Below are 23,923 nucleotides of genomic sequence, written 5' to 3'. Positions count from 1 at the left end.
ATCACACAACGTACCAGAAGCCTAAATCAAATATCCCCCATACCTAAGCAATAGAAAAGAGCCCCCGTTTGATTCAAAATGTTCTGTGGGCATCAACCACCAAAGTACTATATTCATTGTTTCTCATTCAAAACATTTTAGAGCTGCCAAGAACACTGTAAAAATAATAAAACTTTATATTTTATAAAGCTTTCTAAAACATTTTAATATTAAATTAATTAAACACATTAGAGCAGTGGCTCTCATCTTCCCCCCTTCAAAGGACATCTGCAATGCTGAGACATTCCAGCTGGCTCTGGGTGGGGAACATTATTGGCATCTAGTATGTAGAGGTCAAGGATGCTGCTAAACACCCGACAATACACAGGATCACAGGTCATTCCCCAACCGCAAAGAACATCCAACCCCAAAGCTTACTTGGGCCAAAGTTTAAAACTCCTGCATTAGAGTAACAACTACATGCAAGATACACTCTGTGCTGAATGCTGAGAACGCTGAGATAACAGGTAAGAGATGGCTTCTGCTATTGTGAGGCAGTCCATTAAGTGATGAGAACTGGCAGATAACACTGACAGGAGGCCGTGATAAGGGCTCTGACAGGGGTGTGTCCAAAAGGTTACCAAAAGCAGAAGCAGCTACTCTAATCAGGAGGTCAGGGTTCTTCACCAGAAGTGACTTCCCAGCTGATATTTGAAAGATTTCATCAAGCAGAAGAGAGTAGGGCATGCTAGCTGAGAGACATCCCACAGCACACGTGAGGCAGTGGCAGCCGAGGGCTCCCAGGCCGCCAGCGTCGTGCGCGGGGGGAACACGGCTCATCTCCCTTGAGGGCTGGTCTCATGCAGACAGGGGAGCTTGCTAACTGAACAGGTGAAGAGGCTTCCACGGAAATTTTAAAAATACCAAAAACATAGGTGCATGGAGTAGAGGAAAGGAGGAGAGGGCGGTAGTTTGGTTGTTCCCACCCTTGGGAATATTTTGGGGACATTTGAGCCATGTTAAACATTTCCATTGCATATATCTAAGCACTGAGTAGATGTAGGTATCGGGAGGAAGGTGATAGAGATCAGGCCAGTGTCTGTCATCTTCCCAGTGTACCAGGCTGTTCAGTCTGCTCTTCCGACAGGCTGAGCAGGGGGAGCCGCTGCAGGCTTATAGACAAGGAAATGATACAAGGCTAGTGATGGAGAAGCAGGTGCCAGAAGAAAGATTATGACGCAGGATGACTTAAAATATATCACAAGAGGGGTGATGAAAGTCTAAACAAGGCAATGGCACAAAGGAGAAAGATTTTAATATGGAGGTGGTGGAACCCATAGTATCTACTATGAGAGTGACAGAAAAGAAATTTTTGAGCTTGGGCAACTCACTGGGCAAGCAACGAGAAGAGAAAATGGGGCAGCAAAAGCATTTTTACAGCAAGGGTCAAGATGTTCTCATTCGAAGCTCAAGACAACCCTGAAAATTACATGTCATATGTGGACACAATCATGCCCAGTTTACAGACGAGGTTAATGAGGCTCTGAGAGTGGACAGGCTTGCCCAGGATCACAAAAGAACTGAGGTTCAAGAATTCCCTGGCAGACCAATGGTTAGGACATGGTCCTTTCACTGCCTGGGGCCCAGGTTCAATCCCACAAGCCACGTGGCTCAGCCAGGAAAAAAAAAAAAAGAAAGAGCAGAGCTCAGGGCTCTCAGCTCCTCACGTGCATTCCTTCCATACAGGCTGTCTCTCTAGTCACATCTTACAGCTATAACCAAAGCAAATAATCACAGCAGATCAATACTGACCAAATTCCTGCAGGCCTCAAAAACCCTGGATAAAATTCCAAATTGGTGATATTAAGTTACGAGTTTGTCTACCTCTAGGCAAAGCCCAATTTGACTTTCAAGTAAATCCAAGAGAAAATTAACTGTGACTAACTGTAAAGTTTAGGACAAATGACTGAACTGTTTTTCTAAATTGTTCTTTATCCAGTCCCTATATGTGATCAGAATAATTAAAAATATATATATTTTAGAACTTCGTAAGTAATCACATTGGAATAAATAAAAATTCTAGCAACAAGCTTTAACCCTATGTACATCCCCTGGAGGAGGAAATGCAACCCACTCCAGCATTGTTGCCTGAAAAATCCCATAGACAGAGGAGCCTGGTGTGACTCCAAAAGGTCACAAAGAGCTAGACAAAACATACCAACAGGGAGGCACTGAAATGGCCTCTGAAAGCTGTGAGCACAGAAGCAGGGACATGACTGATGGTCAAAAAACACTGGTGTCCATTTCCATCTACCAATCACTCAGGTGCCTGCTGTCTTGATTTTTTGGGAAGCAAAGATATTAACAGCAGGCTTTGTCTCAGAGGATCTATTCCAAAACACTCTCCAAGACACATATAAAAAATATTAAGTTCACACCAACAATATCATGTCTCAATAATAACAGCTGGTACTATTTATGGAGAGTCAGTGTATGCCAATACTAGGCCAAGGATTTATGTGATTTATCCCATTACTCCTTATTATATGACTTAGAACTATTACTCTCCTGGTTCTACTCACAAAGAAACAGATGAGGTCACAAAGGCTTATAGGCCAAGACATGAACCCAGATCTGACTGATTCTCAATGCAGACTCTTAACCACTAGGCTTGCTACTTCCCCCAAAGACTGTTATCCTAGAACACAGCTCAGGACATATCAAGTTTCCATTGTTCTTGTTATCACCCCTTGAACTTGACAGACATGCAGTCAGCCTACTAACTTAAATCAAGTTTAGCAACTCACACCAGAAAATGGATTTCCATTCATAGCTTTAAATAATGTCAACCTGAGTTCACTTCACAGCTGTTCTAAGCCACTCCTATAGCCACTAAAACATCTTATCATTAGAAAAAGTGGTGCCCTCACCCATGAACACAAACAGAAACAGGAGCCCTTTCTCTGCATCCCTCCCTTTCATCCTCTCGATCTCTTACTTTTGTGACTTGTTATAGCTTATGATCAGTTCATTAAAGAAAGAGTACCACTTTTTCTCATAGTGCATTTTTACACACTGAACTCACTACAAAATCTCTATAAAACATATATGATGCAAAGATCATCTCTCTCTGCTAGACCCAGAAAAGGCTCAATGAAAAAATATAAACAAATTAAGATGTATTTGACATAGCTGACCCATTTCATTGACCAAGAAATGCAATTTGGAGCCTGAGCTTTGGCAAGGGAGGTCTCAACTGGAGTTGCAATTAACCAGCTGAGTAAGCTTAGGCAGGTAAAGTGCCTCTAAGCCTTGTTTTCTTGATCTATAATATAGAAATATCGATACCCACCTCCTATAGCATGTATGAGAAGTTAAAGAGTGAGTGTAAAATGTTTTAATGTGACTCCTACTACATCAGAGCTCTAGTAAGCAGTAAGTTCTCCTCTACAACAAAAAGTACCACATCTCCATATTTTTGCCCACCTAAGATGTAGTGTCATCCTCTAGGGGATCTTCCCAGCCCAGGGATCAAACCGAGGTCTCCTGCATTGCAGGCAGATTCTTTACTGTCTGAGCCACCAGGGAAGCTCAAGAATACTGGAGTGGATAGCCCATCCCTTCTCCAGGGGAACTTCCTGACCCAGAAATCAAACTGGGGTCTCCTGCATTGCAGGTGGATTCTTTACCAGCTGAGCCAGAAGGGACTCATCGGAAAAGTTCCTGATACTGGCAAAGACTGAGAGCAGAAGAGGGCATCAGAGGATGAGAAGGCTGGACAGCATCACCAATGCAATGAACATGAACTTGGACAAACTGTGGGAGACGGTGAGGGACAGGGAGGCCTGGCATGCTGTAGTCCGTGGGATCACAAAGAGCTGGCCACGACTGGGTGACTGAACACCACGATGTAACGTGAATATAAAGACAGTCGTCTGAGCGGGAGTGCCCCTCCTGCTAGACAGCACACCCATGGCTGCTCCGTCCGTTCTGAGGACACTGACCTGGGAGAGAGGGCATTCTTTGGCTAATGTGCTCTGGTTCATCTCTTTAAGCAATTCCTTTAAGGCATTGCGGACCGTGGCGTGGTTCCACTGCTCTGCAGGCAAGTCTTCCAACTTCGAACAACTGGAAAACAGAGGAAGAATGAATGACACGCAAACCCTAATAGTGCAGAGTACCGCAGTCACCCCCCGTCCTGTAAGCATAAGGAGATCCGTCAGAGAACAGGACGAACCTGGACTCAAAATGAAGGAAAGGGAGTAAAACTGCTTCTCTAGGGCCTCAGCAGAGCCCATCATGGCCTCTTTCAGTTGGCTATCACACTAGCCTGAGAAAAACAGTCATTTTGGAGATAAAGAAATGCCAATTTTTAAAAATATGATTTTTCCAACCTGCTGATAGAAATGGCATGGCAGTATGATTACAAACTTCTGCAACTTAAATTTAATTATTGGACATTTGTAAGGTTAAATGTAACATAAGCTTCATCAGATTTGAAGGTCTACTTTCACTTTCACTTTCACCCTTAACCCTTACAGAACAATCTAGAGATGTCACTTACCTAACCAAAAAATAACTAAAGACATTAAAGTATTCCTAGACAAGGACAGGAATGGTAGATAGGTCCCTATTAAAGTGCAAATTCTCTGAAAGGGGGTAAATTCAAAACCTGTGGAGGAAAGGACAATATAAGGGATATGACTTGCAGGCACTTTACAATACAAGGTACTGGAGAGAACTTCTAGATTCTTTAGCTGTATACTTTGTCCTGAGTGCTGTATCTGAAAAAAAGGAACCATTCCCAGAACTTCTGCAGGCTACCCGAGAGGAAAGCAAAAGACGTCCATTGCCAGCGCCCTCTGGGTAAGCAGGCTACCCAGACACCCAACTCACCCCTCAAACACAAGCCTGAAACAGCAGAGGTGTTGATTCTTCAAGTATTATGTACTAAGCATTTAACCAGAGGACTCATTAAAGTAGGGGCTTTGGAAAGTGCCCCTTTACGGGCTGCAGATTTTTAATGATTTATCAAGCTCCCCCTAGGTTACCACTTCACTGCTTCTGAAAACAAAACATAAAACAGTTGGAATGTGGACTATAAAGATGCCTGGTAAAGGGCCCTCTTCCCCTCCTCTTATTCTTCTTTTTTTTTTTTTTTTTTTTTTCTTTTCATTTCATCCAATGTCAAGAAATTAACAAAGACAGGATGAGCTGATCTCCGCAATGAGTCTATGATCGACGGAGCAGCTCCGAGAGTAAGGAAGGGCAGATGTTCAGAGACACCCACCTTTGTAATTGGATTTTCAACGTCACGACGTGATAGACATCTTGCAGCATGTCGGCCACTGTCGCGTCAGGCGCATCTGTCACATAACTGAGGGGGAGAGGGTTCCACCTCCCCAGCTTGATTATTCCTGCACAGGGAAGGAAAACATAATAAACACATAGCTGCTATTTATTAAACCCTCCCATTGTTTGTTCAATGTTAAGAAGGTCATCCAACAGCCAACATTCAAGGCCCACTCAGATATTTTACAACCCTGTGCAATAGCCTATTTCTCTCTGGCTGACAACTGAGTTAACTATACAGGAAGATGAGAATGAAAGGATGAGGTTTAATCACGGACAATCAGTTTTTTTTATGTTTTCCTGTTTCTTAAATTACTTAGAAAACCATACGGACACTTCCTTCCCCCAAAGACTTATTTCACAGTCTAACTTAAGACTGATGCTAAATATACCGAACTGCTGATTTCATAGACAAAAAAAAAAAAAAAAAAAAGCAAGTCTTAAGTAAATATAAGATTCAGTTTTGAATTGTACAAGAAAATTCCTGTGTGTGGGCTCAGCACACACACAGTCACATCCTGGTTGTGGAGCGAACCCCAGTGTGAATAGCATTTGGAGCTAAAGAAGCAATGAGAATTCACTTCTAAATTCACATTTCACCAGGTGGAGGGCTTGTGTTCCATAGCACAATGACTGACCACAGATCAGAAACAGCAAAGATGCCTTCAACTTCCTTTTCTTCCCCCTTTGATAGTTCCTCAGCTTTTTTTTTTCAGGACAGTGGTAGCCTTCCCCTGTGCTACAGATGGTAAACACTCGTGACAACAGAGAGAATAAAAATCCTGGTCAGACCTGGACAGATTCACAGGACAGCTTCAGCAAGGCATGGTGAAAATGCTAGGCTATTCACAAGCTGGACCTTATCTGGAGCACAGGGCACCCATAACACTGATAACAAAATATAAAGAGAAACCCATTTCACAAACAACACAGGGAAACAAACATTTTATTTGTATGCTACAAAAAAATCCAAACGTCCCCTAGATGTCAAAAACCGTCACACATAACAAACAGCTATGCTTCAGTGACAGACGAGGAACAGCATTTTTATTTTTATTCTTGGCAACACAGGTGAGTTCCAACTACATTGTTCTCTCAAAAAATATATTTTATCATCAAAGAGAGATAACACCTGTATACCCAAGTAAACCTTTAAAAGCTTCACAAGATGCTGCTTTATAGCTTTGGGGCAAAATTCCAATCATAGGAAATGAACTTTCTGGTCAGGGCACGTCCTGTCCAAGATGAAATCAATGAATGCGCAATGCTTGACATAATGCTTGAAAACAGGGAATAAACAGAACAAAAATATTAAAATGATGCACTGTTTCAGTATTAAGATTTAACAATCTGGTGCTGAATATGCCGCAGTATAAATAGAGCCTGGACTCAGATCCAATAAAGCAACACAGCTCTCATTCATAGCGCCGTATGCCTCCAGTTCTGGCTCCTTCAGTCAGACTTCACTTGCCAAGAAAAGCTGTTTTCTTGTGGGGATAGTTTTCCTAACATTCTCTCTCATGACAATGAAAAGTGCACAGCACACAGCATGGAGTAGTCATGAAATGAACATCCACGGCCCACCGGACAGCCGTCCGCAGAGGCCAGGGCTGCTTCCTCGCTTCCTCTACCGCTTCTGACTTTTCAAAGTTCTAGAAAGATAATGTGGGGACATGTCTAACATATTTCCTTTTCAACAAAACCCACCCCACAGTTTCAAATTCCCTTTAAAAATCCATCATCGTGATAGCCCATAAGGTGAGTATAACCTGTTGTGTGCATGCCAAGTCGCTTCAGTTGTGTCCGACTCTTTGCAACCCTAAGGACCGGAGCCCGCCAGGTTCCTCTGTCCATGGGACTCTCCAGGCAAGAATACTGGAGTGGGCTGGTGAGCCCTCCTCCAGGGAATCCTCCTGAGCCAGGGATTGAACCCACATCTCTTGCGTATTTCCTGCACTGGCTGGCGGGTTCTTTACTAACGCCACCTGGGAAGCCAGAGTATAACCTGACCATCTCCTAAAGGTGATATTGTGTTAGAGATTGTGTGATATTGTGTGATATTGTGTCTAAGAGATTAGAGGGAGAAAAAACAAAGCTAGCAACTCCTAAACAAGTAGAAGACAACTGTGTGGGTCATTTGGTTACTGAGAAGACAAAGTTAGCACGAAGCCAGTGAATCCTGTAATCTTTAATGCACAACTCTAGAGGTGATTCATTCATGCTATTGTGGGTCGTGTTCACTCCTTTTTATTGCTGTGGAGTGTTCTGCTCCAAGTTTATACCACAATGCAGCCAGACACAACAGAATATCTCCTAATGCTTTCATTTATATAAAATACAAGAACAAGCAAAACTCATCTACGAGAAGAGAGGTCAGAATGTGCTTACCTCAAGAGAGCAGGGTCATGACAGGAAAGGGACATACAGGTGATTTCTAGTTTTGGCTGGTGGTTGCATGGGCATAAAAATTGTCAAAATCCAGGTAACCAAACACCTAATATGCCTGTATTTTATTGCATTTAATTTTTTACAAAAGTAGATGGGTGGAGGGGGGGAATCTCTACAGGAAATGACAATCACTCTATTGAAATTATTCATCTCCATTTAGATGAATTCTCTCCCTACCTCGATGAGCGGAAGGAGCCTTGTTTGGGCTGGAATCAGACACACTCAGGTGTCTTCACCACTTAATGCCTTCACAGAGAGCAGCTGCTACAGGTTGGTTTCTGCGTCTTGGAAGAGAGCCGTTGACACACGCTATTTTCAGGCAATGGGAACTGGTGAGTGCTTTTTCTTTTTCACACCATATTGACTAACCTGCACCTAGAAGTCAGGCTCTTTGCTTAACTCCCTGCCAGAGTTTGCAGGTGTGAGAAGTGCCAGGCCCGCCATGTCCAGGGGCTGCTCTCTTCCAGCCTGGCAGGGACTTGGAGCAACTCTCCTTAATAAGCCTTTCCTCCAAACAAGGCCTTGTCTAAAGTATTAGTCCTCTTTGGAAATACCTTCCTGAGATACACTCCTCCTTCCTTGGTATAAAACAGACAGAAATATTACTTGGGCTGGTATCAAGTGTTAATTGAGGAAACTGAATTGGTTTTCTTTTTCTTTAATTAATTAATTTTTAATTGAAGGATAATTGCTTTATAGTACTGTGTTGCTTTTTATCAAACATCAACATCAATCAGCCATAGTTTTACCCATGTCCCCTCCCACCTGAACATGCCTCCCACCTCCCTTGACTGAGGAAATCAAATTGGGAAGCAGACACCATAATGACAAAGAACTCCAGCTTGCAAGTCAAACTGCCACTGCTCATATTCTGGCTCCTCTACCTACTACCCATGTAACCACAGCAAGTTCCATCATTTCCCTGCACCTCAATCCTCTCATCTGTAAAATGGAACAAAAAACACTGACCTCACATGAATACTGTGAGGCTGAACATAGCGCCCTTAGGACAGAGCTTTGTTGTATGTGTTAGTTGCTCAGTTATGTCCAACTCATTATGACCCCATGGACTGTAGCCCGCCAGGCTCCTCTGTCCATGGACTTCTCCAAGCACAAATACTGGTGTGGGCTGCCATTCCCTTCTCCAGGGAATCTTCCTGACCCACGGATCAAACCCATGTCTCCTGCATTGGCAGGTGGATTCTTTACCATCTGAACCACCAGAGAAGCCCCAGTACAGAGCCTGGATATCATTAATTCCAACAATTTACAGTCGTTCTCTTAACACATGTATGCTCCCTAGGGTTTCCCAGGTGGAGCTCGTGGTAAAGAATCGGCCTGCAATGCAGTAGACGTAAGAGACACAGGTTCAATCTCTGGGTTGGGAAGATCCCCTGGAGGAGGTAATGGCAACCCACTCCAGTATTCTTGCTATGGACAAGAATCCCACGGACAGAGTCTGGCGGGCTACAGTCCATAGGGTCGCACAGAGTCAGAGACAACTGAAGTGTCTTATCATGCATGTAATGCTCCCTAAAAGGCAAATACAGTTAATTTTAAAAACATTTACTCAAGGATGACTTCAATATCATATAATCTTTAATTTGGTCAAGTGCCTACAAAAGGCCCTCATAATATTAAATCACAAAGGAAGAGCATACATCAGTTATGTCCCTCCTTTTCTCTCCGTTCCCTTGGCTCTCCCCCATGCTTATTCATTGCTTACAGCCTTGCTCTGCAGCTTTGCCTTCCTTTTACCTACAAGTAGGTTCAGGTCTCTCCCACTTTAAAACTAACAAAAACAGTACAACAACCCTTCACCTCTCAGTGACTCATTTTTTTGAACCATCAAATGTACTGAAAGTGAACCTCTTTAATTTCTCCATCAGAACGTCACCCCAGATATCTACTTTCAGCTCCTTTCATGAGGAAAGGGAGGTTACGCAGGGCTGGGTTACCTTGAGTCACATCACTAGGAAATCAGAGATTCACTTCAAATACCCTATGTTCATTCATCTTAGTAGCCTACACACCACACAGGTTCAAGTGTGAAGCACATCAGAAGAGAAGACTGGAAAGAGCTTGGTTCCAACTCTGGAAAGCCTGGATGCCCAACTCAAGTACACTGTATGGGTCAGAGGTCATAAGCAAGGCCCGGGGTCAGAGGTGAGTACATGCCCAGTCCCCTCTGCTTGTCAGCTGTGAGCCTTGGGGCAAGTTTCCACTGTCTGTAAGATGGGGATAGTACCATGCCTGCTCTTTAGGGTTGCCACCAGGCTTAAAATGAGAATGTGGCAGTGGGATGGCACACACTAAGTGCCCAGTAAACGTCAGAAGAAGATACATCTTTGAAAGTTCTCGGGTATAGATATAACACCATCAAAGCAGAACTTTAGGACAATGAAGCTATACTGGATAGATGGACGGATATGTATAATTGGCTCACTTTATAGTGTACATCAACTATACTCCAATAAATTTTTTTTTTAAACCTAGACTAGAATTCAGATGGACTAAAAGAAGGAAGTATTCTGTGGAGGAAAAAAAGAGCTGAAATAATCCAGATAGGTGTTATCTAATTATACCACAACAGCCTCTTCCTGACTCCCTCTAAGGAGAGACACAGACTCCAAGAAATGCTTCAGTACAGTGAAGGAGGACAAAGAAAGAAGAGAGGGTATGTACCCACAGGGGTGAGCTGACTCAGTGCTGGAGAAATCTCAATAAAAACAGCGTAAGTATACAAAGTTCTTTCTAATGCTTATACTCCATGAATAGGTTTTAAAGCCTCAGTCCAAAAAATGAGGAAAACTAATGGTGATCAGATAGTTCTAGACACATCCAGGTGGCACTAGTGGTAAAGAATCTGCCTGCCAATGCAGGAGAGGCAAGAGACACAAGTTCGATCCCTGGGTTGGGAAGATCCCCTGGGGTAAGAAACAGCGCTCTGTCCCAGTATTCTTGCCTGGAAAATTCCAGGGGCAGGAGAGCATGGCAGGCTGCAGTCCGTGAGGCTACAGAGAGTCGGGCACCACTGGGCGCCTGAGCACACACACAGCCACAACAGACACACGCAACGGGTGCACGGTACACGCTCAATGAACGGCAATTCCCCTTCCGTTTGTCTAGAGGACTCATCCCATGCCTGCACTTCTGGAACCTGTATGCATTCTTCAAATTATGTACCAAGAATAATTCCAACTCCGGTCAATGCAGCCTGAAGCTATTCCTTCCTCTAGACATCTGCACAGTAAATACTCATGGTTGGTTTGTGTATCCTAGAAGGAGCTTATTTTATCACAATATCCCTTTATATTACTCTACAGTATACAAGATGTTTTGTTTTTTTTTTTTTCCCCCCAAACCATTAGAGTTCATCCTCAGAGGAGAGCATGGGGTCAGTATGACACCTGAAAATGAGGTCAAGATCAGAAAAGAGTGAGTTTTCAAGGACATCAGTGGATGTCAGGACTAGGCTTCAGGCTCCATCTGACAAGTTTTCTACCTACTGGACCAATTCTCTTCCCACTCAGCTCTGCCTGTGTGTGCTGTGCACCCCACCCCCCACAGTCACACATGGGGCAAGGTCGTGACATTTAATGTTAAAAAAGGAACATATGAGACCAATAAGCAAACAGGTGTCAGGGCCTAAAAAGCCAGCTTCTCTGAGAAAAACATCATCTCCCTCAACAGTGCCATTTCAGACATAAACACTGTTTCCCACATCATCTTTCCTATTTCCAAAGAATGTATCGCCTGCACACATTTACAAAATGCCTGGTGCTGAGGACTATTACAGATGCAGTTTCAAGGTCTTTGAGTTGCAAATTATGGGCCTTTATTTGGGGGCTGAAATTCATACAGATGTTAACACAATTGAATTGAGCATAATATAAATAAAATTGTTTATATCTAGACAAATCTTTCACCAAAATGCAGAGGACCAATCCATTCTTCATGTGATGCCTTTAGACCAAATAACAAAATACAACTGCAGGTAAATTTCCCATTAGTGACATAAAATTAGGTTGTGAATGGAGGTGATTTTTCTCTAAAATTAAAAAGATGCAATAATGGAAACCAGTTTTTTACTCTCTCAATGCAGTGTTTCTGCCAAAGAGTGAACATATCACAAAAAGAAATATCAATACTTGCTTGTGTTCATTTGTATTTGTTATTTTTATCAGTTTATAACCTGTCTTAAAGACACCAAATACTCTTCTCAGTAAATGCATAATTCATATCACTAGTATTATTTAACTATGTGAAAACACGCATGGTGATAATACACATTAGAGTTAATCAATATTTGACTCAAGTTTTTAGAAAGTTGATCACTTCTGAGGATAATACAATATAATCAATAAAACATCAAAAGAGTTTATGTTAAGCACTAGTTATTCGTTCATTTAACAAATTTTTCTTTTGTGTCTCCAGCATAAGTCACTAAGATGAAAACATAACCCAATACACATTATCCCTGTAATTATGGAGCTCACAGTTGAGTAGAGCAGCTTATTATTGCTAAACACATACCTAAGTGAAACCATTCTTAAAATAAACCAAAATGACAGTTTTACCCCCTGTACCTCAAATATAAGAAATGTTTATTTCATGAAGGCCTGCAGCAGATCGCCTATAAAGTATAAGAGAGTAATTCTCACAGTTTGCAAAGGCATAGAGATAGATGCTGATAAAACAGATATATATTGGGTGTATTAAAGAATAAAGTCTACAAATCAATCGGTGAGACAGATACAGAAACCCAGCAAGATATCAGCTGTATTCTTACAGAACAGCTTGATGAATAATTTTCTTTTATTCCAGGTACATTTTACCATTAATTTTCAAGCAAAATGAAAATTCAGCCTGGGAAAAAAAATGAAACATTAGCTTTCATATCTAAAGGCTAAGGTTTACATATTTCATAACTCCCTGAAAAGATCTCAGCAAAAGAGTATCAATACAAAACCCCAGCCTCAGAGTAACTAAGCCCTGGGGCTTCTGGTTGGCAGTCTTATTTCCACAATACACCAAATGCTGATGAAGCCCCTTTTAAAAATAGGAGAACTCATGACATTGATTGCATCTGTTTATCCTCCTCAGAGTGGTGTGTCCCTGTGCTATAGCATATAATTTTCTGTTGTTCAGCTAAGCTTTGTTAAAGAAATTAAAAACTGTCTATCCTATATAATAAGAACATAGAATTATTTATCCATAAATCAGTTCACAGGAAATCACTACCCAGCAATATATAATAACTCAGCCTGTGTTTCTAACCTGTGGCCTGACTGTGGTATATCATCAAATTCTAGCAGCATAAAGGCATAAATTGTAGTTATTATTGTTAAACCTGTGGTAGGAATGACTTTTCAATGAGGAAAGAGAAAAAAAAGCAAAACAAAAATGGTTTTTGAAATGTACACACTTTCCTTTTGAATACATAGCTTAGCAGTACTCCAGTACAACTTAGTAAAACTCTCCTACACTTTCAGCTTTGATTTTAAAGACTACCCATATTTCAGATGTCTTGCATTGAGGTAAAAATAAATGGTAAATAAAACAGCATTCTTCCAGCATTTCTTACATTTTTCAAGTACCATTACAACTTACACAAATTAATGAAATCTCAGAACATACTTGTCTGGGAACCTACAAGAACCTTAATCCTGAATTTATAATAATACAAAAGAAAATATAGGACAAAAATAGATATTTTGGCAATTGAGAATAAATACTGAGGCTGCACTGGTTAAGTGAATTTATCTAAAAATACATACACACACAAACATACTCACAGAGAAAGCTCTGCCTGTAACAAATCAAATATTATTGACAAAAACAAACAAGGTAGGTTTTTACTCTTTAGAACATTAACTTTAATCTTAAACCATATCTGTATAAAGAGAAATGATCCGGAATATTATTAGTATTGAAAACCTGAAATATGAATTTTTAGAGCACTTTCTGAACAAACAACAGTGATACAGAGCTGTCTGCCAATCTTTTCTTAAGCTGACTACCCCCTTACATTACAAAAATGTTCTACTTTAAAAAACGCATACAGTACCATTTCGTGCCTTGTAATTCTATACATGGTTTTTACATTTTGCAGCATAAAGATTTTGTCTCATGTAATAGATGCTGCTTCACATTTGGGAAACGTTATGCTATAACTCTGACTTTTATTAGATTATTTAATATAAGCACTAAGTAACTAGACTAAATTAATAAAGACCCTATGAAAAAAAAACAGACAGAGAGAACAAAATTATTCCGCAAATTAAATAAAACTTTCTGAAGTTGGTATTTTAGAAACCTTTATTTAATTTTCAAAATTCCGATTCTTCTGAAAAACAGCCAAAATATTGGTCAGGATATGAAAAAAACATGGTTGGTGTTTAGTTATTTATTTCATAAGAATGCCATTTAAAACTATTACATGGGGAATAGGACAAATGAGAAAGAAAAGCATTATGAGAAATTATTTGGGATCAGTTCTGAGCTTCTGCCACTGAATAAAATTATTTCATCTGGTACATATTTTCTTATTATGTTCTCAGTTTAATCATTATCTGAAAGAGTTTAGAATCAAATGATTAATTTGGGCAGGTAACACAAACAAACTTCTCCTCCTTTCTATTCAGAAATATATTTGCATAAAGAGATTTTTCCTTAGTGTTTGTCCTCCTAAAGTATTTTCAATAATCAAAGACACAGGGGAAAATGTATATGTTCTTTTAAACATGTTTGGCTATATTCTAGCAGATGCTATTCATAAATTATGTTTAGCCGGTATTTCCGCATCCTCTGGGGTAAGAAGTCTACCCACTGAAGATCTAAGAATAACATTATGAACATATTCCCCATCTTAATTTATTACCGTGTATTCTTTTCTGATAGAAGCTCAAATGTTGCAACAAGTTTTACTGAGGACCTAGTTTTCCAGGTACCATGTCACTGAGCTCAACACCCTTGGAAATTCTATAGACTGTATACTCCCAATTATATATTCCAGAATTGTCCTTCAGGCATATTCTGTTTCCTATAATTTAAGGTTACATAATATCTGATTTTAAGGGCAATATTATGACGGCATGTTGATTATCAAAGAAAATGTTGCCACATAATAGGAAGGCAAAAGTATACTCATTTATGTTCTACATTTATTCATGTTCCAACTAACCTGATTTCACAGTAATTTGTTAAGAAACTACAAGACATGGAAGCAAATATGGCTATAACGATTACAAAATGGCAACTAGTTTAGAGGTTTTTTCTTTGGTTTAAATTCCTGGGGGGTTCTTTAAGAACATTTTAATAATTTTTACTTTCAGTACATCTTCACATATACTCTACTGCTAAATCTAAAAGTGTACATGGCTTTCTGGTTTCAGATATTTTATACTGAGAGAAGTCCTGATGGTACCTTGATTTCCATCTTTTGGAAATGTCATAAGTGAAAACGGCACACCAAACTTATAAACATGGCACTCCCATTCTAATGCCTGTAACGAAGGAGCCAAAGACCTAGAACATACGAGGTGTGCTCTCAGTAGGTAAGTTTCTTGAACTGAATAGATCTATAGTCACAACATACCTGGTGATGAATCATGAAAATGGTCTATTTGAGCCCCGTAAAATATTCAACCACAGCAGAAAAATGCCATAGGAATCAACAGGCAACTGGTAGAGATTTAGCACTTATTCCTGACAGGAAGTCTGGTTATCCCATGGTAGCTAGGCTGAACAGTTACAGATGATCTGAAGAGTAGGGGAAGACCAGAAATGGATTTTTTTTCCCCTCCTCATTCCCAGAAATGTGTAGTTTAGTAAAGATTGTGCTATTGAGAGTGGTCATATTAAGCAAATAGCTAGAGCATTCAAGGTCAAGTTCATCCTGAGAGCAGCGGTGGGCCTAGCTGGGCTTGCAGAACAGAAGCTCCAGGGTAGATCTTTGTAAGTGCTGGGAATGAGCCAGGGTTTGGGAAGCACAGCCCAGGTGTCTGGTAAAAATAAGAAGCGAGAGCATGGAAAAGATCAAGCCACTGATCCTCCTCAAAAGAAGGGCAGGAGACCAAGAGATTCGCAGATTCCTTTTTACCAACTTACTAGCAAATGTTAAAGAGCATAAGCAAAGAGAAAGGAGAAAGTGCTGGAGTGTGAGAACAAAAATAGGGTTAGGGGTGCATTGTAATGAAGTTACAGTTCTCCTTAAGTTTGCAGGGTTTGGCACGGGCTGAAGAGGTAATATTAACAACAGAAGAAAAGAGTTCCCTGCATAGGTATAAACTCCGAAAACTTTTTAGGTTACTTTGATTATGTGCTGCCAGAAGGCAAGGGCAGTGCCAGTTTAACTGTTTCATACAACCCCAGCTACAGCCCTGAAAGCATGAGGACACCTAAAATACAGGGTGTGCATGACAAACAGAAAGCCACTTTATCTGAGAGAGGGCAAACTGGGAATCAGGATATCCAGGTCTGGTCCTGGAGCTGCCACTTGTTGTCTGTGGCTCTACACCTATGAGCAACTCACTTAACCTCTCTGGACACCTATTTTTTCTTCTATAAAATGGGGATTTAAAAGCAAAACCAGAATAAAACCACCACCAGTAAAAAATCCCCTGCCTGACTCACAAAATGGTAATTATAATAACATGAGCTAAATGGCACTGAAAATTATAAAGTGCTGTATAAACATATGCTGGCATTCATGAATTGTGAGTTACCATAAAAGAGGTAAGCACTACGTTTTTTTAGAATGTTTTTACTTAAGTTAAAACGTGAATCTCCTAAAATGTCACTGGCCAATATGGCAAGTCACCTGATATAGTCAAAAACGCCTGGGCTTGGAAACTGTCCTCTCAGTGACTGAGACAAGTCACTTAATTTCCTTGAGCCTACATCTTACCATCTTAAAAAAAAAAAAAAAAAAATTACTTATTTATTCATTTGGCTGCTCAGAGCCTTATCTGTGGCAAGCGGGATCCTCAATCTTTGTTGTGGCCAAAATCTGAGAGATATCAGGAACCGTATCTCACCCCCACCCTCTGCTGCAAAGCATCCCAGAGGCCCGCTGGACCTGTAAATACTTATCTTCTCTATTCCTCATTGGACTGCAAACTCCACAATAGCACAGTTCCTGGCAGATGGTAGAAACACAAAGATATGAGAAAAAGGAAGAAAGCTAAATGGGGTAGGGAAAGGGAAGATGGAACGGGGAGCGGGGGGAGGAAGGAAAGATGGAAAGGGAGAAGGAAGGAGAAAGGAAGGAAGGAGGGAAAGGGAGAAGACAGGGGAATTAAGTAATCTCCTCTCCTTAAAGATGTATTTGTATGTGAACTAATGGAGAAGGGAAGGAGGGGAAGGGAGGAAGGAGATGAAAGGAGGAGAGAGGGGGATGGAAGGAGGGAGGGGAGGAAGGAGGGAGGGGGAAGGAGGGAGGGGGTCCTGCCACCCTGCCATGCCATGGGCACTACTAGCTCACCTGTTAGGTTTAATCGATGTTTCCTACCCAGACTCCATCCCCTGGCTTGCTGTTAACCCCCAACACATAGAGAACTGAGCCCCCATACTCTTAGCACCCTGGACAGCCAGGAAGACAAGATATTCTAGGCAGCTGCTGAAGCCACAGAGAAAGGCCTGAGGGGTTGAAACCCTCAAACCAAATCTTCTCAAGGAATCCATCCACTCCCAGAGACTTATTGATGGTCTCCCCCTTGCAGCTCTGACCCTAAATCAAAATACTGCCCAAATACTTTGGAGGCCTAATAGTGGTGGCTTTGATTACTGTCATTTTTAAAACACAGCAAGCCTTCAAAACTGTGAAAATAAACTTAACATTGAATTGGTGGATTGATTTTTCTTTCATTAAAATTCTACTTTTCTTTTTTAAAAAAATGGCAAGCACCCAGCTTTTTGTTTCTCAGGGAGGGCTCATTTTTAAACTTTCAAAGTATAGTAAACAACTTCTAAACTCAGGATAATTGAAGGTCTGCCAGTTGGTGAGCAAAACAACAATGGCTTTCATATCAACCAAAAAAGGGAACATGGCTCAATCAGGATTTTTTTTAACTAAATATCATTCTGCCAACTGCACTTCTTACTAAAATAACAAAAGCTGCTGCCTACAGACTTCTAATGGACTACTACCTGAATAAATACACTTGTTTTCATTATTTCCTTTACATTAAAATTATTAGCTAAGAGTGGCTTTCCCCAGGGATTCTTTTACGTGAATGAAAGACAATAACACAATTATTAGAAAAGTAAGATATGCTCAGATCAATTTTGCATCTCCATAGGACAAACAGAAGAAATATAATGCTTATATGCCTCCATAAATAAGTGATTTCCTCTCCTTAAAGATGTTTTTGTACATGAATTAAGTCCCTAGCATAAGTAAATAAACCACCTAAGTAAATAAATCAGGAAGGAAGTATTATTCTGAAAACTAGCAGCAAGGTGCTGAAGTTTCTAAATTATCTAATTATAAATACTATGAAATTTCCTAGGAATCATTGCTATACAAGACCCACAAAATGTAAATAGATTTATTTTTATTCAGGGCATTAAAAAATAAAAGTTGGTAAGGAAGACAAGGAGAAGACAGGGATTTCATGAGAGTTGGTACTGTGAATTTCTGTTGTGCTCCATCAGAAACAAGGGACTAGGATATCGAGTGGATTTTTAATTCAATCATTCTTGAAACAACTTGAGTGGTGTTTCATTTTAATTCTAATATCAGGTCACCATCAACTTCCCATCTCTAAAAGAAAGGAAAGTCACAAATCTTAAAAACACAATCAGGTCACTAAGTCAAATTAAAAAAAAAAAAAAAAAGATTAGCTTATTACAGTGTTTATCTTATTTTGTTGTTTTAACATATATATTCTACAATATATGGGAGGAACATAAAAAATATTCACTACAAGACTGATTTTCCTCATATCTAATCTTGGCTATGGTTTTTCCAGTAGTCATGTATGGATGTGAGAGTTGGACTGTAAAGAAAGCTGAGTGCTGAAGAATTGATGCTTTTGAGCTGTGGTGTTGGAGAAGACTCTTGAGAGTCCCTTGGACTGCAAGGAGATCCAACCAGTCCATTCTAGAGGAGATCAGTCCTGAGCATTCATTGGAAGGGCTGATGCTGAAGCTGAAACTCCAATATTTTGGCCACCTGATGCGAACAGCTGACTCATTTAAAAAGACCGTGATGCTGGGAGGGATTGGAGGCAGGAGAAAGGGACAACAGAGGATGATATGGTTGGATGGCATCACTGACTCAATGGACATGAGTTTGGGTGAACTCCGGGAGTTGGTGATGGACAGGGAGGCCTGGCGTGCTGCAGTCCAAGGGGTCGCAAAGAGTCAGACACGACTGAGGGACTGAACTGAACTGAACTGAATCTTTTACACTGATGAACAGCGTGTATCTTCATAGGCCCCAATTTTTCTTTTATGTTCATTTTAACTTGATCAGCAGTATATTATTAGGACTTCCCTGACAGTCCAGTAATTAAGACTCTTTACTCCCAATGCAGGGGGCATGGGTCTGATCCCTGGTCAGGGAACTAAGAGCCACACACCCCCCCCCCCATCCAAAAAAAAGGAAAAACAGTGTACTGTCATATTCATTTTATAATGATTCACCAATAAACTGGACAGTTATTTCATGTTTATCATGATATTGCTATGCTGCTATACTAGAAGAAGGTAGTTAACCAAGTTATCCAATATCACATTAAAATTAATTTGCATCAGAAGTCAAGAATAACTTTATGTTCTGATAAAACACTTATCTATATCATTCATAGTTCACTAAATCTACTTAAGTTAGAATACCCACGGACATTTATCAATTTGTGATTTTTGCACACTTGGAGCACCTGAGAACCAGCTGCAGTCAGTGATTACATCTCGCTCGTCTGATCGCCTCACCTGATGAGTGGCACTCAGTACAGCCTCAAAAGAACAAGCTCACACAGTTTTACTATATTACTGAGCATCACTATATCTAAGGACTATGAGTCCAAAAATGATCGCAATTTCTTCCCCAATCACATCTATGTGCCTCTTAGTTTTAGCATTCAATCTTCATTATTCCATGTAAAATAAAGGAATCAGAAATAAGAACTTTGTAATTCTTGTCCCTGCTACTGAATTACTTGACACTAATTACTTAATTACTCAAAATACTGGGTTGAGAGGTACACATACTGATGCTTACAATAAACCAGAATGAGACCTAAAAAAACAAAGTTTTTATTCATCCATGCAAGTGTGCATGCTAAGTTGCTTCAGTTGTGTCTGACTTCTTGTGATTCTATGGACTGTAGCCTGCCAGGCTCCTCTGTCCATGGGCTTCTCCAGGCAATAATACTGGAGTGGATCACCAGGCCCTGCTTCGGGGGATCTTCCTGACTCAGGAATTGAACCTTCATCTCCTACAGCTCCTGCATTGCAGGTGGATTCTTTACCTTTGAGCCACTGGGAAAGCCCCTCTTCATCCATAAACCATCCCATGTGAAGCAAACCCACGTGAAGAACTTATTACGGTATTTGGAACACAGACATTTATCTCTCTGGTCTATTCATGACAATGTAGACTATGTCAACCATTTAGTATGTTTCTTGCTCCTCCACTGGCAAAAAATAAGTTATAAAATAACTTCAAAGGAAATACTGCTCACATTAAATATCCAGCAATTTTCAGTATGGGCTTGGTTTAGACAACTAACAAAGTTGACTCTATTTTTTAAAACTCATCATGCACCCAAATCTGGAGGCAGGGCTCCAGTTTTTTTTTCCCTGAACTTCCAGCCCCTATTTGGTCTTGCAAACCTTTTATTCTTTTCCCACAAAAATGCAATCATCAGTATCAAAATATTTTCTTAAAATCTACTCTAATGGAGTCATGAGAGATGTTTGATACTTCCATATTTGCTGTCTCTATTATCTTTTGGGAAGATAATTAATCTTTTACCCTGAGGCACTAAAAATAGCTGTTGCAATAATCCCAAAACTCCATTGCCCAGAGTGAGTATCCTTAAACAAAAATCCATTCTAGACAATTTAAGGTATTTGCTTTTGCAAATATAAGGCTACAGATGTGTTTTACCAAATAATAATTTTTAAAAAGACAATAATATTTCACATTTAGAATGCAGAGGAAAATGACTTTTAAAAGTCATGAGAGCACAAAGGAAAGCCTGGGTCCCATTGGTCTCTGGAAACTCCAAAGTTCCCGGGGAGCAGAAACCCAGGGAAAGGGAAGGAAAGCATAACTGCCCAGGCCAGTGTGCTTCATCTACATGAGACACTGGCCAAGTATAACCTGACCATGGTTACGAGTGAAAATATCAACTCTGCTGCTAACTTATTCCCAGCAAATTCATTTCTATTTCAATGGAGAAGAAGATCTGGGTTCACACTAATCAGACCCAACTGGAAGGCCATATTAACAATTTGGCAGGTGCCTGAGGGCCATACCTAATCTGCATAAAATGGAGCAGATTGCAACCGCCCTCATCTTTTTTATTTTTAAACTGGTTTTTGAAGCTGAGCATACATAAAATTTCAGAGGGAGAGACAAGGAAATGGTAGTGCATACATTTTCCTTCATGCCTTTATTTTCATTCTTTTTATACAAACCATCTTCCTGAATGACTATTTACTAAAGCAAAGATAACAAAATAAAAGGTGCTAGGAAAAGGAGTAGGCAGGGATCACAAATGCTTAAAAAAATAAGTCATATCTTGTAATAGATCTTCACATCTTAGAGTATAATTTTAAATTAGTTTGAATTTGAACTTAGTGTTTTTGTATTTTGTAAAGATGTGCTAAGTTGAAATATACCCTGAATGTGGCAAACAAGCTGCAGCTAGCAGAGATTCCAAGTCTAATAATTATTTGTAAACCTATGATCTAACAGAGAAAAACATTTTCTTAAGTATCACCATTATCATCTCAACATGAGCTTCTGCTGCTCATAGAATAATTTAAAATAACAGTGCTCTTTATATGCTAAGAATTTATGATCTAAGTCATTCAGTTCAAGACTGAGTGACTCTGAAAAATAACTCAGCAATAATGAATGGTAACGTAAGTCACACAAAATCTAGAAAAGAAGACACTCATAAAGGTAAGTGTATGAGATAATTTTTTTAATGGAGTTCATGTAGACATGGGAGTCCCAAGAGAAAGCCATCATGGAAAAATTCAATTTATGTTTTAGAAAGACACAGAGAAAGTTGCTTAGCAGAGTACTGAGGAGCCCAAGGATGTTACAAGAAAAGTAGCTCTACCACAGGGAATTTACAACTTATGTATATTCCATACCTCAACAAGATGGTGGAAGGATGGTCAAGAAGTAAAGAAGGACTGGTAGTTTTGAGAGAGAAGATAAGAGGATCCTGAAGTTGCTTCACAGGGCAATAAGAAGCCACTGGACAACATCAAGAAATGATAGAAAAATACCAATCTATCAATATCAACAAAAAGCAGGCACAAGCTCCCCTAGAGCTACAAAATCTAGGTCATAAGAGGATACGGCATAATCTGGGGTCATACAGAACTAAATAAGACTGCTGCAGTCTAAAGGAAAAAAGAGAATGAATGCTGGCAACCTTGGAAGGAATGATAGGCTCTGAAGACAGGCAAACCACAGAAAGGCAGGTGTGGTATCAAGTTAGAAGTACTGGATTAGAATCAGAAGACCAAGTCACTTACCTCTCTGTGCCTCTCTGTCTCCTTGCCTGTAAACAAGACCATAATGGCTTTCATCTCAAAGGCTGAGAGCATTAAATGAAGTAACATGAGTTCAGGTTCTCTGTAAATTCTAAACTGCTAACCAAATATAAGCTGCAAATTGTTACTGAAGTTACAAAGAGTAAGTAGAGTGACAAAGAGTTTTAAATGATTGATTTCTTATTTAGAAATCTGGAAGAAGGAAGACAATGTTTTCTTGGACAGTGAGTGAGAGTGAAACTCCTAAAGAGCCAAATGTTCTAACAAACTGAGTTTGAAGTGGTGATGAATAGCCAGTCTTTGAACTTTTAAAAACAAAAATATAAAGAAAAGGTTTAACCAAGTGAAAAAAATTCATGGTTGACCAGGTAAAGACATACAACTATGGACTTATGGGAGTGGAGGTCATCTTGCCATTTCCTGTACCTGGAGGACAAAATTTCAGGTGATTGCAAAAACCCACATATATAAGTTCTTCCTATGAGCTGAACACTTTCTCAGTGTATTAATTTTCACAAAAATCCTAAGATACAGACATGAGAGGCTCCAATTTATATTAAGCTAAACAACTTGCTTAATATAAGGCTTCCCTCATAGCTCAGTTGGTAAAGAATCCATCTGCAATGCAGGAAACCCTGGTTCAATTCCTAGGTCAGGAAGATCTGCTGGAGAAAGGACAGACTACCCACTCCAGTATTTTTAGGCTTCCCTTGTAGCTTAGCTGGTTAAGAATCCACCTGCAATGCAGGACCTGGGTTCAATCCTTGGGTTGGGAAGATGCCTTGGAGAAGGGAAAGGCTACCCACTCCAGTATTCTGGGCTGGAGAATTCCATGGACTGTATAGTCCATTGGGTGACCAAGAGTCGGACATGACTAAGCAACTTTCACTTTCACTTTGAAATAACTTGCCTAACATCATAAAGATGTTAAATGGCACAGACTGGAAGCCATGTCTGCCTGACTCCACAGTTGATATTTTCCCCCATATCATGGTGCACCTGCACACTTTAGCCACTGAGCCATGTACGACCCCTTGCAACACCATGGACTGTAGCCCACCAGGATCCTCTGTCCATGGGCTTTCCCAGGCAAGGATACAGGAGTGGGTTACCACTTTCTCCTTCAGGGGATCTTCCCAACCCAGAGATCGAATCTGTGTCTCCTGGATTGGCAGGTGGATTCTTTACCACTGAGCCACCTGGGAAGCCCCCCATATCATGGCACCTCTTACCCTTTGGGAAACTCCTGTTTAGCCTTTAAAATGCAACTCCAACAATATCCCCAGATGGAACAGCACTTTTCCTATTACCCTCAAGATAATGAATCTCACTATGCTGGTATTTATTTATGAGGTAAATTACTAAATAATTCATGTAATATCCTCTTTCCCCACTA

General features: G+C 40.3%; 1 protein-coding gene across 3 annotated transcripts in view; it reads right to left on the bottom strand.

Moving 5' to 3' along the window:
- Window positions 1-23,923, bottom strand: part of SATB2 (SATB homeobox 2) — a 196,638-nt gene that overhangs the window by 111,405 nt on the left and 61,310 nt on the right. For all 3 annotated transcript variants that reach the window (XM_061149072.1, XM_061149071.1, XM_061149073.1), the window contains exons 4-5: window positions 5,270-5,396; window positions 3,984-4,107 (exon numbers count right to left, since the gene is read on the bottom strand). In XM_061149072.1, coding sequence (XP_061005055.1) covers window positions 3,984-4,107; window positions 5,270-5,396 — 251 coding nt within the window. The remainder of the gene's footprint in view (window positions 1-3,983; window positions 4,108-5,269; window positions 5,397-23,923) is intronic.

Source organism: Dama dama, chromosome 8 (genome assembly GCF_033118175.1).
Source record: "Dama dama isolate Ldn47 chromosome 8, ASM3311817v1, whole genome shotgun sequence".
NCBI classification, from domain to species: Eukaryota; Metazoa; Chordata; class Mammalia; order Artiodactyla; family Cervidae; genus Dama; species Dama dama.
The sequence above is the reverse complement of the archived record's forward strand: the minus strand, read 5'-3'. Positions and strand labels throughout refer to the sequence as shown.